This window comes from Meira miltonrushii (assembly GCF_003144205.1).
Source record: "Meira miltonrushii strain MCA 3882 unplaced genomic scaffold FA14scaffold_3, whole genome shotgun sequence".
NCBI classification, from domain to species: Eukaryota; Fungi; Basidiomycota; class Exobasidiomycetes; order Exobasidiales; family Brachybasidiaceae; genus Meira; species Meira miltonrushii.
In genome coordinates, this window is record NW_020289945.1 from 611,212 (window position 1) to 624,261 (window position 13,050).

The 13,050-nt window shown below is 43.3% G+C and overlaps 6 protein-coding genes across 6 annotated transcripts; 2 read left to right on the plus strand and 4 right to left on the minus strand.

The window, feature by feature from the left end:
• Window positions 1-3: 3 nt before the first annotated feature.
• On the minus strand, window positions 4-2,122 carry FA14DRAFT_161263 (acid protease). Its single transcript, XM_025499036.1, has one exon. It carries the CDS (start codon window positions 2,063-2,065, stop codon window positions 56-58), a length of 2,010 nt encoding a protein of 669 aa, XP_025353679.1. The 5' UTR covers window positions 2,066-2,122; the 3' UTR covers window positions 4-55.
• Window positions 2,123-4,402: 2,280 nt separating this feature from the next.
• FA14DRAFT_164887 (uncharacterized protein) lies at window positions 4,403-7,402 on the plus strand (the record flags this gene model as incomplete). Its single annotated transcript, XM_025499915.1, has 3 exons — window positions 4,403-4,460; window positions 4,482-5,948; window positions 6,333-7,402. 3 exons carry the CDS (start codon window positions 4,403-4,405, stop codon window positions 7,400-7,402), a joined length of 2,595 nt encoding a protein of 864 aa, XP_025353680.1.
• Window positions 7,403-7,700: 298 nt separating this feature from the next.
• FA14DRAFT_190534 (uncharacterized protein) lies at window positions 7,701-8,557 on the minus strand. Its single transcript, XM_025501799.1, has 4 exons — window positions 8,169-8,557; window positions 7,981-8,008; window positions 7,873-7,888; window positions 7,701-7,786 (listed from the first exon to the last, which is right to left on the minus strand). Exons 1-4 carry the CDS (start codon window positions 8,443-8,445, stop codon window positions 7,733-7,735), a joined length of 375 nt encoding a protein of 124 aa, XP_025353681.1. The 5' UTR covers window positions 8,446-8,557; the 3' UTR covers window positions 7,701-7,732.
• A 952-nt stretch (window positions 8,558-9,509) lies between these two features.
• On the plus strand, window positions 9,510-9,975 carry FA14DRAFT_124478 (ribosomal protein S25; the record flags this gene model as incomplete). Its single annotated transcript, XM_025496646.1, has 2 exons — window positions 9,510-9,533; window positions 9,691-9,975. The coding sequence occupies 2 exons, from the start codon at window positions 9,510-9,512 to the stop codon at window positions 9,973-9,975; spliced, it is 309 nt and encodes a 102-aa protein (XP_025353682.1).
• Window positions 9,976-10,329: 354 nt separating this feature from the next.
• On the minus strand, window positions 10,330-11,742 carry FA14DRAFT_156078 (uncharacterized protein; the record flags this gene model as incomplete). The annotated part of the gene is made up of 1 exon (XM_025497803.1): window positions 10,330-11,742. The coding sequence occupies one exon, from the start codon at window positions 11,740-11,742 to the stop codon at window positions 10,330-10,332; it is 1,413 nt and encodes a 470-aa protein (XP_025353683.1).
• A 562-nt stretch (window positions 11,743-12,304) lies between these two features.
• On the minus strand, window positions 12,305-12,948 carry FA14DRAFT_161266 (uncharacterized protein). Its single transcript, XM_025499037.1, has 3 exons — window positions 12,854-12,948; window positions 12,590-12,758; window positions 12,305-12,509 (listed from the first exon to the last, which is right to left on the minus strand). The coding sequence occupies exons 1-3, from the start codon at window positions 12,921-12,923 to the stop codon at window positions 12,401-12,403; spliced, it is 348 nt and encodes a 115-aa protein (XP_025353684.1). The 5' UTR covers window positions 12,924-12,948; the 3' UTR covers window positions 12,305-12,400.
• Window positions 12,949-13,050: the final 102 nt, after the last annotated feature.

A 13,050-nucleotide genomic window follows, 5' to 3' on the forward strand; every position in this document is an offset into this window, starting at 1 on the left:
CGTCATCAAAACACAATAAAGTTTAATCAAATTAATACAAAAATGAATAACGAATTTAAAATAAAAATACAGATGCCATAATTGCGGCAAAAGCAGTGACAAGCCTACAGAAGGATATTGTGTTTGAATGAAGGCTGATGGCTGTATCGCTTGCACGTTCGGCAGGATTAGATGGAACGGGTAAATTGCTAAATGGATCAGAAAGAACTGGAACTTGTGAATCGTCCGTTGTGGCTGTCAAGATGGGTGAAAAAGAAGAAAGTCCATTACCTGCGTTTGAGGCTGCCGTTGGAAGAAGGCCGATAGAAGGTGTACTGGTAGCATTGATAAAGACATATTGAGGCGTTGTTAAAGCCGTACTCAAAGGAACGAGAGAGTTTGGCAAAGTGGTCGCAATAGGTGTTTGCATGGAAAGATAGGCGGATATATTTGCTGTTGGTTGTGCTTGGAAAACTTCAGCAGGATTTGTTGAATCAGCAGAAGAACGTAAAGGGTAAAGTCCGATTTTTGGTGCTTCACGATTTGCGATCCCGAGAGAATATAAAGAATACTGCGAACGCAAGAACGGTTGACCCAACACCCAATCAACTCCATCAGGACTTGCTTCACTTGCAGCCGGCCATGCAAGACACAAATATGGATTTCCAGTTGCACGACCGATCATGTAATCCGTTGGCAATAATGTATAGTTTCTGCCACCAAACGAGAAAAACATGCTTTGTTGTGTCGTACATGGAACCACATATCTTCCTGATCCAACATGTCGTGCGCCATCAATTTGGCCGAATAAGGCATCAACTTGACCTGGCGGGCCAACAATACCCGGAGCACCACTATCGATCAAAGCCAAAGGAGTCTTTCCAACTTCTTGGTACGTAGGTGTGATATTGACGCCGTTGCCGTTGAAACCAATTGCAGAAAGACGTAAAGCCCAATACAAATAGGAACCCAAAGCTTCTGCATCTGTATTGACACTAGCATTTGCCGGTCTTGCCGTATTGCCTGATGGGAAAGGTACAACATCATGCCATTCAACCTGACCACGTTCTTCTTCGTTGGTCAAAATTTCAGGATCGGCTGCTCCCAGAGTCAATATACCTCCTGTTTGATTCAATAGAAGGGTGAAGAGAGGATAAGAGTTACTGGAATTGCTCAAGATATTTGTTAATACGGGTGACGTGCTTGTATTGACATCTTGGCCGACCAAACTACGTGCGATTGCACTGCCTCGAGGGAATCCCATTCCCAAAACACCAGAAATGCCTTGCGTTTGCAAGGTCACATTTGTACTATTCACCAATCCAAACATTTGATCTGGTGAGGCCAGATTTGCCAACATAACTTGATCGGTTGCCAATGCTCCTGTTGCAGCGGTATTGTCATCGTAAACCACATCAAAAGGTACCTCTCTTCCTGTGTCTGGTTGTTGTACAGCCAATATCTTTGGTAAGCTTACTTTGCGTTTTTGATTATCGTTCGAATTGCCAATGCCAGACGATGAGCTTGACGAAGTTCCAGTAGCCTGAGCACCTTGAGCGGACACGGTAACATTCTTTTGTCCGGCTGTAGATGTTTGATCGATTTCCACCCAACGAAAAGAGTCACTTTTACTCTCATCGAATTTGAGAACTGTATCAGTTTGACATTGTTCTGATTGACAAGAACTAGAAACGATCCATAAATCCGCCGAACCTGTATCCAATTGAACAAAAAGTGATTGAGGATTGGTTTTGGATACATTCAAGGGTGCATAGTATGCATAGCCAAGATATCCTAATGTTTGTGCTTTATCGTTGGCATTTGTGGCACTAGAGTTAGAATTGCTTACCGAGTCTGCCCTTTTGACATTATGTTCTTTCGTATACCTCTTTTGCATGAATGCTATATGGTCCTCATTGTTGATGTTGGGATGACGCGGTGCAGTCAGAGGTACTCGATTCGCCTGCTTGCTGTTCTCGCCGAAATACGAAGGTGGTTGAGAAGGTTTGCCGAAAGTGACATGGACACAAAGCAGGCAAGTGAATGCTACTAACAGCAACACATGCTGTGAAATGGTTGTCATCATTATACTGCCTGTCCTGCCATTGATCGACCTAGATATTAATTTGATATCATTTGATGATGTACAAGAAGATGGATTGTAGAAAATGAAATTGCAATGAATGATGTTCTTTCTGCCAGGCACGCCGTTCATTTTACACTGCCTTCCCGCATACCACTAAGCGGGGTCTACCTTTTGCGTCATTTGTATTGCTTGGCGCGGGACTAAACAAAACAAAGCTAGAAGCCGCGGCGGTATCGCGCCGACTATCAGTGGACATTTAATCTGTCGATCAACATACATCATACATACTCCATTGCTAAGAATAACTCGATTGAATGGAGATAGAGTGACGGATCATGTGATGTATCCAATTCAAAAGATTGCAATCACTTACAAGCGTTGATGACTCTCACGATATCCCATTATGCAAGGGCGAATGATATAACATCATTCACTCAATCTAGCGCAAGGTAAACTGTACACGCAAGCAAGTAAGGCTATTATTTAGCGGTCGGGTACATGCTAATGGTACAGCATACAACAATCCTATCATTTGAGGACATGATGCAATGGTCATCCATATCCTCTCCTGCATGCAATTGGCATCATTTCATCAAATGTTTGTAATCATTTGACAGATTCGTCATCTCAAGATCTTTGCTAATCGGGTTGATCACAATGGTGATATGACAGCATTTATCCGGAGCATTGTCCCATATCTAACTTCCGTTCTCAAGATCGGCGATATTTGTTGATCATCTTCTTTAGGCGGCGTAATAAGAAACCCTTCATCAATCGTTCTTAAAAGACAAACATAGCATGCAAAGTGCCGAAGGCCGAAGCGAATGGAAATGACATTTGACATCAAACGTCATCAGCAATGTCTCTCTTTCTCATTGAGGAGAGCCCCTTCCGTTGCAATGTCCTTTTTCAACATTCTTCGAAACGGCTGCATACAATAATTACATCACATTGATCCATTGTGTGTGTGTGAGTGTGAGTGTGCCTGTTCTAAGAAAGCAAAAATGAGAGGTGCAATCGATTGATACGCTAAAATATGCAGGTTATTTGTTCTTTACTCATTGATCCTTGCCGATCACGCCAACAACGGTACAGAAGATGTCCCCTTTTTTGTTAGTGTATGTATGTATTCCCAGATCCAAGCGAGATGTTGTTCATCAATTCAATAAATCATCAATCAGACCTTCTCATTTTCAGATTCGGATCGTCTTTCTTTATCGCGGGAAAGAGGTGAGAGCAGAGTGTACAAAATGATTGGGCTGATTATTTTTCGACAGGGGAGCAAACCGCTATAAATTATAATTTTGAGATAACTGTTTTTCTATTTTACCTTCTGTTCATAAGCCCTTTCTCCATGGCGTTAGGCGGCAAGCCTGTCATAAAAATAAGAAGAACTTTCTATGCTGTGTATTATTTTTTTGAGCGGTTTTAATGCCCGCACGGCTAAATATGAGCTCTTTTTTTAGTTTTTATTTTTTTCTTAGGGGAAATTGACTGACATTCTTCGACGCGTAAAGAGAGAGCGAGTTTCAGTCATATGCACTTTAGTGGGTTCACTTCGCCGCTCCGCATGCCTTTCTTATTCATCACTTTTAGGCGCGTGCGTGTGCTTTCCCTCCCTCCCTTTAGTACTCGCGCTTGTGTTTGTATGAATGCAGGCTTAAAACCCACCCACGCACGTACGCACACGCTTACTCTATAATACACCATTCTATTTTGCACGATCGGAAACAGGATTTGTGAATCTCTAACTTTTCTGTTTTTTTGTAATCACTCCGACTACCTTCAACAAAGAAAGTTCCGTCAAGTCAACCTCATCTTTCATTTCATTTCGACATTCTATTCATTGCTCCAAAGTCAAATTAAGGGAGAGCGATCGATGAATTTCAAGAGGGGTTTAAGAACGTGTAAAGGTCAAAAGAAAGGGTTATTACTTTAAGCAAAATTATCTCAAAGAGGGAGGAGGGGTTACTTTATCTCTTATCCAACTCTTTTCTGTCAGCCTCGTCTTTTGATCTGCGCTGGCCGCATTGTTGCATTGTGATCCCATATTCGGTTCGATTGTCACCGACGCATTCATTCACTCCTCCTCACGTCTTCAATCGGATCTTCCTTTTGTTCAACTTTTGTTCGTCTTTCTTTCTTCGAATCGGCAAATCAAGTAAGCAACTGATGGTGTGTATACTATCCTGAACTGCAAATCATTCAAAACATCTATTCAAATTCATTTCTCACTTTCGATCGCATCATCAGTCGTATCAGCAATTGCCTTTTGTTTTCAATTTCCCCATCCAGCACAAAGTTTCTACATAAACCCGATTGGACATGTCTGTAGTCATGACAAGCGCAGGTAGCTCGAACGGTATGGGAGGGACATCCTCCCTTGCCAGTTCAAGTAGTCGATTTGGACGACCAGGTTATGAATTGCACGATGGACCTTCGCCCAACATGACATCCATGAACGGCGGAGCGGCTGGAGAAGATGATGCCTCTGCACAGGAAAAGTCCAAGAAAGCCAACCCTCTAGTTGATTTGATCGAAACAGAAACAGCATACGTATCCGAATTGGGAAAGATTATCAAAAAGGTAGCAAGTGCATGGAGCAGGTCCAACTTTCCGCCAGCCGAATTAGACACAATGTTTCGCAATGTGGAATCAATTTATCGCATCAATAGATCTTTTCTCAAATCGCTCAAAGAGATCGGTCCCAATCCATCTTCTCCGCGTGCTCTGGGTGATTTGTTGATGCGTTGGGTGGATGATATGGAATCACCTTATCAACGGTATTGCGATAATTATTTCACAGATTTCGACAGTTGGCCTACTGTTCAGGGAAACGCAAAGTTGCCCGGTTTACTAGAAGCCGCTTCTGAATCTGCTCAAGCTGATGGCACACCTGTCATTTATTCCGACAAGAAACGAAAGCCAGGACAGGTTTGGACTTTGGATCAATTGTTTGGTTTGCCACAAACACGATTGAAGTATTACAAGAAGCTCTATTCACGCCTTTTGAAGAGTACACAAGAAGGCAGAAGTGATCATAAATTATTGGTTGGAGCAAATGAACGATTAGATGATCTACTAGAACGATCGAAGAATCGAATTTCCATGTCAATTCTCGATGATGGACCTATTCCAGGAGGGCACAGAAGAAGCGGCGACAGCTCTGTAGATGCTGACACGACGGAAAATACAAGAGAAAGCACTGAACAGAATAGAATTTCATCATCAACTTCCATGTCCGGGCCAGATTCACGATCGACAGTTCCCTCATCAATAATACGAGAGGAGATCAAGCCGTCTTTCTCATCCATTGTGCATCCTACGCAGCAAGAGCCTGTTCAGCCTACAATTGTTACACCAATAGATCCACCTCGGATTCAAACATCTTCGTCTACTTCTTCTCGTGCTACATCTACAGCCTCGCTAGAAGACTTAGAGGTCAGATTGGACACTTCAAAAACATTGGATATCTTTACGATGAAGCCAAAGAAATGCCAACTTCGAATGAACCCTCCAGGTATACCCTTCAAGAGAGAGTTACGCAAAGCTGCTGATGTTATGATTTATTTCACACCTTCCAGTACAGGTCAAGAGTTGGTTTTGAGGAGAGCGCATTTGTTCCTCTTGACCGATCTTTTCCTCATTTGCGAACGTATGACACCTGGTGAACGTGCGCAAAGACCTAATGATCCAGCAGATATGTGGCTGCTATACCCTCCCTTGGCAGGAAAGCATTTGCGTGTACTGGAAGACGGCAATCAGCCAAATGCTTTCACGTTGATGATTTTGAAAAAGGAAAAATTGATTGTCAATACGGAATCTAGAGAAGCGAAGGATGATTGGATTAGACAGTTGGAAGATTGTCAAAAGTTCGGCGCTAGTATGGGATTGAAAGTAAAGACGGATGCAATTGCTGCAAATTCCAGCCTCGCACCTTCTTTGACATCGCCAGGTTCAGCACCCCCGCTCAACGGTATCAATGGCGTCTCACCATCCATTTCTGTCACCAGATCACCAATGAGTCACGATTCACCAATCACTGCAAGAGCGAGTGGCGATGAGAATACGCTTATCAGGGATGTTACCAAGATGTTGGATGGCAACTTTTCCCCTCATGATTCGATCGCATCGAGCTTGGACCGCGGAAATTCATTCAATTCATTCGTCAAGCCGTTTAATGAACGATCTCATTCTCCTGGTGCAGAACGTCTGTTGCCTTCAGCGTCCAGTCCAGCACTTTCTTCGGCATTTTCACGCTCTCCAGAGCCTATGAATAGACCTTCGCCTCCTCCGTTGATTCCTACTTCAAGTCAACAAGGAATGCAACCTGGAATGATTGCTTCGCCACCCCTTTCTGGTTTTGCATCACCTCCAAATGCCTTGTCTCCTAGACCGATGATGAATGGTAGACCCCCCTTTCCCCCTAATCCGCACTCTGCACCACCGATGCCCAATGTGCCCCCTCCACCTCATTTGTTGAACAATGGAAACGATAGTTGGAATGGTAGACCGCCTCAATCTCGACCATCACCACCGCAAAATCCTCAATCTGGTCCAGGTATGTATGGTGTTCGCCCAATGAATCCGCATATGCCATTCGGCCGACCAAATGGTCCGCCGAATGGTATGTTTGGAAAACCAATGCCGCCCAGACCTGGACAATATATTCCGCAAGGAGGACCTTTGGGATTGGGACGACCACAAATGCCAGGCAGGCCGCCAAATTTCCAACCAAGGGATATGTCAAGAAGACCTTCTGCGCCTGATCTTCATGATCAAAATCAGAGAGGACCACCAGGTCCACGCAGATCCAGTGGAGATGGTAGACCGCCAATGCGTTCGAGATCCGCTTCTAGTTCAGCATCTGGACCGCCAAAGTTGCCTTCTGATTTCTTGAAAAGTACAGCAAGAAATGCAAGCACAGATCAAGAATACAGTCCACCTTCAAGTCCGACGAGACCTAGAGGACCGAAATCGTCTACGGTAGCAGCACAAATGCGATGCAGGTTATACCTTAAACAAAGTCACGGTCAATGGAAAGCATTGGGAAATGCACGTTTGAAGTTATATCACATTTTACCGGAAGATATTAAGCAATTGGTCGTTGAAAATGATAAAAAGCCAACGCCTTTGATCTCAAGTATCATTTTGCCAGACGGTGTTGAACGTGTTGGAAAAGTGGGTGTCGCAGTGGAATTGAGCGATAACGGTAGTCGAACAGGAATCATTTATATGCTTCATTTGCGATCCGAAGAATCCGCGTTTGCTCTTTTTGGACAATTATTAGAAGGTTCAGATCGAACCGTGATGGGTTCAGAGCGTGATGCTTTATAAAAATCACACATTTTCTTTCCCTTTCTATTATTTACAACAAAAGATGAAAATTTGGGGTTCTTTTCACATATAATATTCGCTTCACTACCTTTCCTCTGTTTTCATATCGTTCTTCATGCTGTTTTATCATAATACAGTTGTTCTTTTTGACATTATATCATCATATTCACCATCATCAATATCATATCATCCTAATGAGAACTGCTAAGCTGAAAAGTCGAATGATAAAGCTTTCCGTTACTGAATTAAAATTAAGGCACTCAAATCGGGCCTGCAAGCCCTGTATATGATTGAATGTGTATAAATTGATGAATATCTCTACTGAACAAATTAATGTCCGCCATGTAGTGCTGCGTCCTTTTCTGCTTTTGTGAACATGCGTGGCTATTTAGAGTGGAGTGGAAAGAACAATGATTGTCAATAATTCTGCATATGATAGGAGAGAAATTCATCGACAAATGAATACATACCGGAATGTTGCGCTCCCTGAATAATTGAGACGGAAATGAAGAGAAAAGGGGAAAGAAATGTGTAAATAAGTGATCGTCATTTGTGAAAGCCTCGCCGAATATACGCACCATTTTGTTCCGTCTTCTGCCTCTGGTGCTGTTTGTGTGAAGAGATAGGAAGAATAGTGCTGAGGGTTAGTATAAATTGTTCATGCTGTAGGACGAGGGCTTCCCGCAAGGATGGGCGAGCGAAAGTGGACCATATGTCACACCACCGAGCTTTGCCCGCCCTCCAGCCCTTTTTGAATCACACTCACGCTTGTATGGATCAGGATGACGACGTTCAGTTAGAGCTTCTTCAGCAGCTTGTAATACTTTTGCCAATTCACGTGGATTGGCGATATGACGATTACGTTCGAATTGCGTACGAATTTCGATTGCCCGATCACGCCAAATATCTCTTCTGATACACCAATCCAATTCATTACGTAAATAACGACGATACAATGATTGAACGTATGCTTTGTGTGCTGCTGAGAATGGTGTTGTTGGATTGGCACCGGTTGCCTGACGAAGTAGTGATGTTGCCTTCATCTTGGTTTTTATATGAGTGAGGGCAGTTGCTTAATGCTGCTGTGATGGAAGATCGATCGCCTGTCTTTTGCTTCTTCCTGAGCGGTCTCTTTTCCCTGCTTTTCCAGCTTATATCAATCTGGAAACACACTGAATAGAAATGGCGATGAGATTATGAGGTGTGATTGGTTACTGTTGTCTGTGGAACTATACATTAGCCCACCCAGTCTACTGTCCTCACGCCCATGTTGAGCAGGCCAACAGCTTAGCGCGTTTAATCCGTGTTCGATTCTTCCTTTCCAGGCTTGAGCAAGGCATATCATCCCCACTGCAGGCCATCTACGCGTACGCCCAAATTGCACCGATCAAGCTATCGAGCACGTGATGATATGCATATCTTCAACTGGTAATGGTGACCGAGATCACACAGAAGAAGCTGCATTGCATGTCTAGAAAGTGTATTAGATGTATATGGGAGCTGTTATGACTACGATATGGAACATACTCTTGTGTTCTTCAGAGTGAAACCATTATTCTGGACTTAAATTTTAGGATATATTCACGACTCCTACAATTCTTCTTTAAAATCGTATATTTCTGCTCTCTGTTAGCATCCTGAAGTGAATCTTCATCTTATGAAATTGATGGCATGTGAAATAGAGGTCTAGATGGCATCACGGTGTGAAAGTCCTCGTCAATTTCTGACTAATCAATCTTGCCACAAGTATGGCTTTGAATTGCAGGTCACTACCTACAAACCGCGCGAAGGGCTTTAACTAGAACTGAGTTGTAGTCCGGAATAGAGCGCCCTTGTATTCACCCAGCCATCCGCAGCTGCAATTTTTGTATTGCTTCTAGACTGTATAGTATTTGCGCGTTTAATGCACATGGGCAGAGCTTTTGATTTTTTGTCACTTAGGTGCGCGCAGTCGAGCGCTTCTTCTCTTTTGCCTAAGCCTAGCCTACCTGTTCGCGCCCAGCGTTAGACGGATTTGCTAAACTAATTGGTCTTCCAACAGATTCATTCTCCTTTCCTTCACTACTCTTCACCTTTCTATCAAGTCAAGAAGCGTCGTCAAGTCAAAATGCCACCAAAGAAGTCCGCTATTGTAAGTATACAAGATGGTGATGGGAATGAAAGATGAGAAAGACTTGAATGCAACGGAAATACTGACAAACGTTGAAACTCTGCCTTCCTCTTCACTCGACAATCCTCACCCATTTACACTGTCCGCCTCATCGACTCTCTCGCCTCTCAACCAACAGGCCGCTGCTGCCAAAGCCGGTGGTGCTAAGAAAAAGAAGTGGTCCAAGGGAAAGGTTAAGGACAAGTCCCAAAACATGGTTGTCTTGGATCAACCAATGTACGACCGAATTTTGAAAGAAGTTCCAACTTTCAAGATTATCTCTCAATCAACTTTGATCGATCGTCTTAAGATTAACGGATCTTTGGCCCGTGTTGCAATTCGTCATTTGGAACGTGATGGTTCTATCAAACGTGTTATTCACCACAACGGTCAATTGATCTACACCCGTACTGGAGGTGATTAAACGTCTCAACCACACATACACAACATACATGACTCAAAAAATATCGTTTGAAGGTTCGCCATCATTCGTATATGCGCACGCACACGGCACATTGTATTACATGATCTGCACAGCAAAATTGTGTCTCTTTACGAAATAGGATTCACAATTATCTGTCTTTTCGGTGATGAGTGAGAGCGGGTGTGATCGGATACATTCAAGTATACTTGATTGCATTGCAACTCTATGAAAAAGTGCACAGAAGGTAAGAGGGGTATACTGTGCTACTGAGATGATCATGTGAAATTGAGAGAGCGTTGTTAGACTAAAAGTGTGATGAGTGGTGTTATACAAAGTGGTGGTTTTGTGTATGAATTAGACATAGCGATTTCCATGTTCGTCATCGTATGTAGCAACCAAGCCAAGCTCTTCCGGTGTCTTTGACTTGATCTCGGATTGTTCTTTGCCTTGTTGTCCTGCCTTTCTCTGGTCAGTTGTCTCGACCTCATCTCTTGTCAAATAATCTGCAGCTGCAAGAGTGGCGATCAAGATGACGATACAACCAAAGAAGATTGTCAGAGCACGTCTTGTTGCATCCCATTTGATGCTCTGTTCGATTTCGGTTTTCAAATCACTAATGCTAATAGTGAAACGATTATTGAGATCTTGAATTTCTTGATCTAACGTATTTTGTTCTTCTTTTGCTTCACTTTTACGATTATTCATATCCACTTGAATGTCATGCTTCATACTTGCAACATCTTCACGCATCCTTTGATTCAAACTATCAACTTCTCGTTGTAATAAAGTTACCATGCTACGCAATGCTGCTGCATCGTTCCTTGCACGAACTTGCAATTCCGTTCGAAGTTCGGCCAAAGCAGCAGTGAAGAGATAAGCTTGATTCTCTCCCTCAGTCTTATTCATATGACTATCAGCCACTTCTTGACCACGGTTTACCAAAGATTGATGCAAAGATTCCATGATTGCTTCTGCTGGATCATGTCGCTTATTGGCAGAAAGTGCGGTTTCTGCTTGATTGGCGGAAGCTCCTTCTTTGGGTTCTACCCTGTATGCTGCCATGAAACCGGCTTCTTGTAAGCGCTTGATGAAAGCATGTGTATTGAATGGGTATAAAATCAAATGTCTTGGCGGCTTCTCGTTGGATTCTGCCGTACTTTCTGACATTGCAGGCGGACCGCCTGAGCCACCATCGCCATGTGTATCCTGTGAACCGGAGGAATTCTGTCTGTTCAAAGCATTACTTGTGGGAGGAAAGAAACCTTGAGATTGTCCGGTTCTCTTCGAGCTGCCATTAGATGATATTATGACGCCTTCTGTCAAATTTATCTGTTCATTCTTCTCAGATGATTGTGTAGAATTATTTGGAATTTCTTCTGACTGAATTGAATCTTCTTTCGATGTTGCCGCCGATCCATTCGCTTTTGGATCCGGTGCCGGATTATCTGGATTGATAGCCTCTTTCCTGAACATCTTCTGTGCCCCTCCTTCAATCTTTGGATCTGATTTGTTTGTAGTTGAGGAATCAGCATCTGATTTCACATCCTCACTCCCTTTTGCTTGCTTTTTGGGTATTGCCGATGGAGGTGGACTGACTGATTTACCTCTTGCTGAAGCAGCATACGCTCTTACAGCCGCAGATGTATCAGCAGAAGAAGAGGATGAGGCAGCAGAACTGGATGAAGATGATGACGTTGTTTGAGGTGAAGCTGAGATATCACCTTTTGCATTATTCGCTCCTTGCCGTCCTTTACTGTTGGCATACATTGTACATGTTGTCGATATCCTTCTTGCTCTAGCGTACAAATATGATTGTTCTCCGATCTGATGAGGCAGACATGCTTGCCTTCCAACAGCTCGAAGTAGATTCCTACTTATCATCTTGGCTATCGTCGGATATGGTGTTGAACTTGGTGGAGAGATGAAACCAACGCGTACACAAAAAAGTGTTGGGTGTAAGAGTCAATCAGTCTTGGCGGAGGCGGCAGTATTAGCGCCCAAATCTTAAGGCTCGGGTTAATCATCATCCCTGAATGTAATTTCAATCAAACGGAAATTGGAGTTCTGAAATGTAGCTCAGGGGTATCATTATCTATTCGACAGGTACTTCAGATCATAGCAAAAAAGGCAGCAGTGGAACTGATAAACGGGAATTTCAGGCTGTCTCAAAATGCAAAACTACACATCACGTTTCAACTATACTGCATCGCCTATCTTAATCAGAAGGAGACAGATGTCGAAGGAGCACCTGACCTTGCATTCTTGGGTGAATAGCGAGCCAGAGCTCTCGGAGAATGCTCAAAAGAACCCACAGTGAGATGCAAAAAGTGCAACAAATGTATGCGAAATTCTATAGGCTTGATATATGCGAATGTTGGAAATTGTACAAGATAAGATGAAAAGAAGCGGTCCAATCTGCTAGACTCTATGAGGTGGAGAGTACTTGACTGTGTGGTGCATGACTTGAGCTAGGTCCGGACGATCCCGAAGGACCTGCTGTTGGGGGTGAGGTATCGCCTTTTTCCATATATTTCCTGTTAAAACGAAAAGTGAACAGCAAGCATCAGTCAACTGAATTAAGTCAAGTACTTCCACTCCTCTCATCCATACACACCTCCTGGCGGCTTCCAGCATTTCCTGTTTTCGTTGTTTGAGATCCTTTTCTCTATCCCCTCTCGCATCACGCCATGCTTTCACAGCAGGTGATTCCTTTCCTGGCCCTTGACCTTGCCGCGATGCGTTTACAGCTCGAGTATGTGCGCTACTGGATGAATCTGAGCTTCCTGTTGATGTGAGGAGGAGAGAGGAGGTAGCATTCACAATGGAACAGTCAGTAATCCGTTCGTCTACTCTTTCTTGCTCCACTTTTCATACATACCAAACGCAAGTTTAACGATGAGCCAGACTACTCCTATAATCAGAACGGCAGCTATCGTATCCTGTAGCATTGTATGTGTATGTGTGTGTGTGTGATTGTTGAGGGTGTGATGGCTGTAAGAATGAGATGTATGTATGATCATGTGATAAGTACTTTATGATGCTGCATGCAATTAAACCTTAAGCGGGGTACCTTTC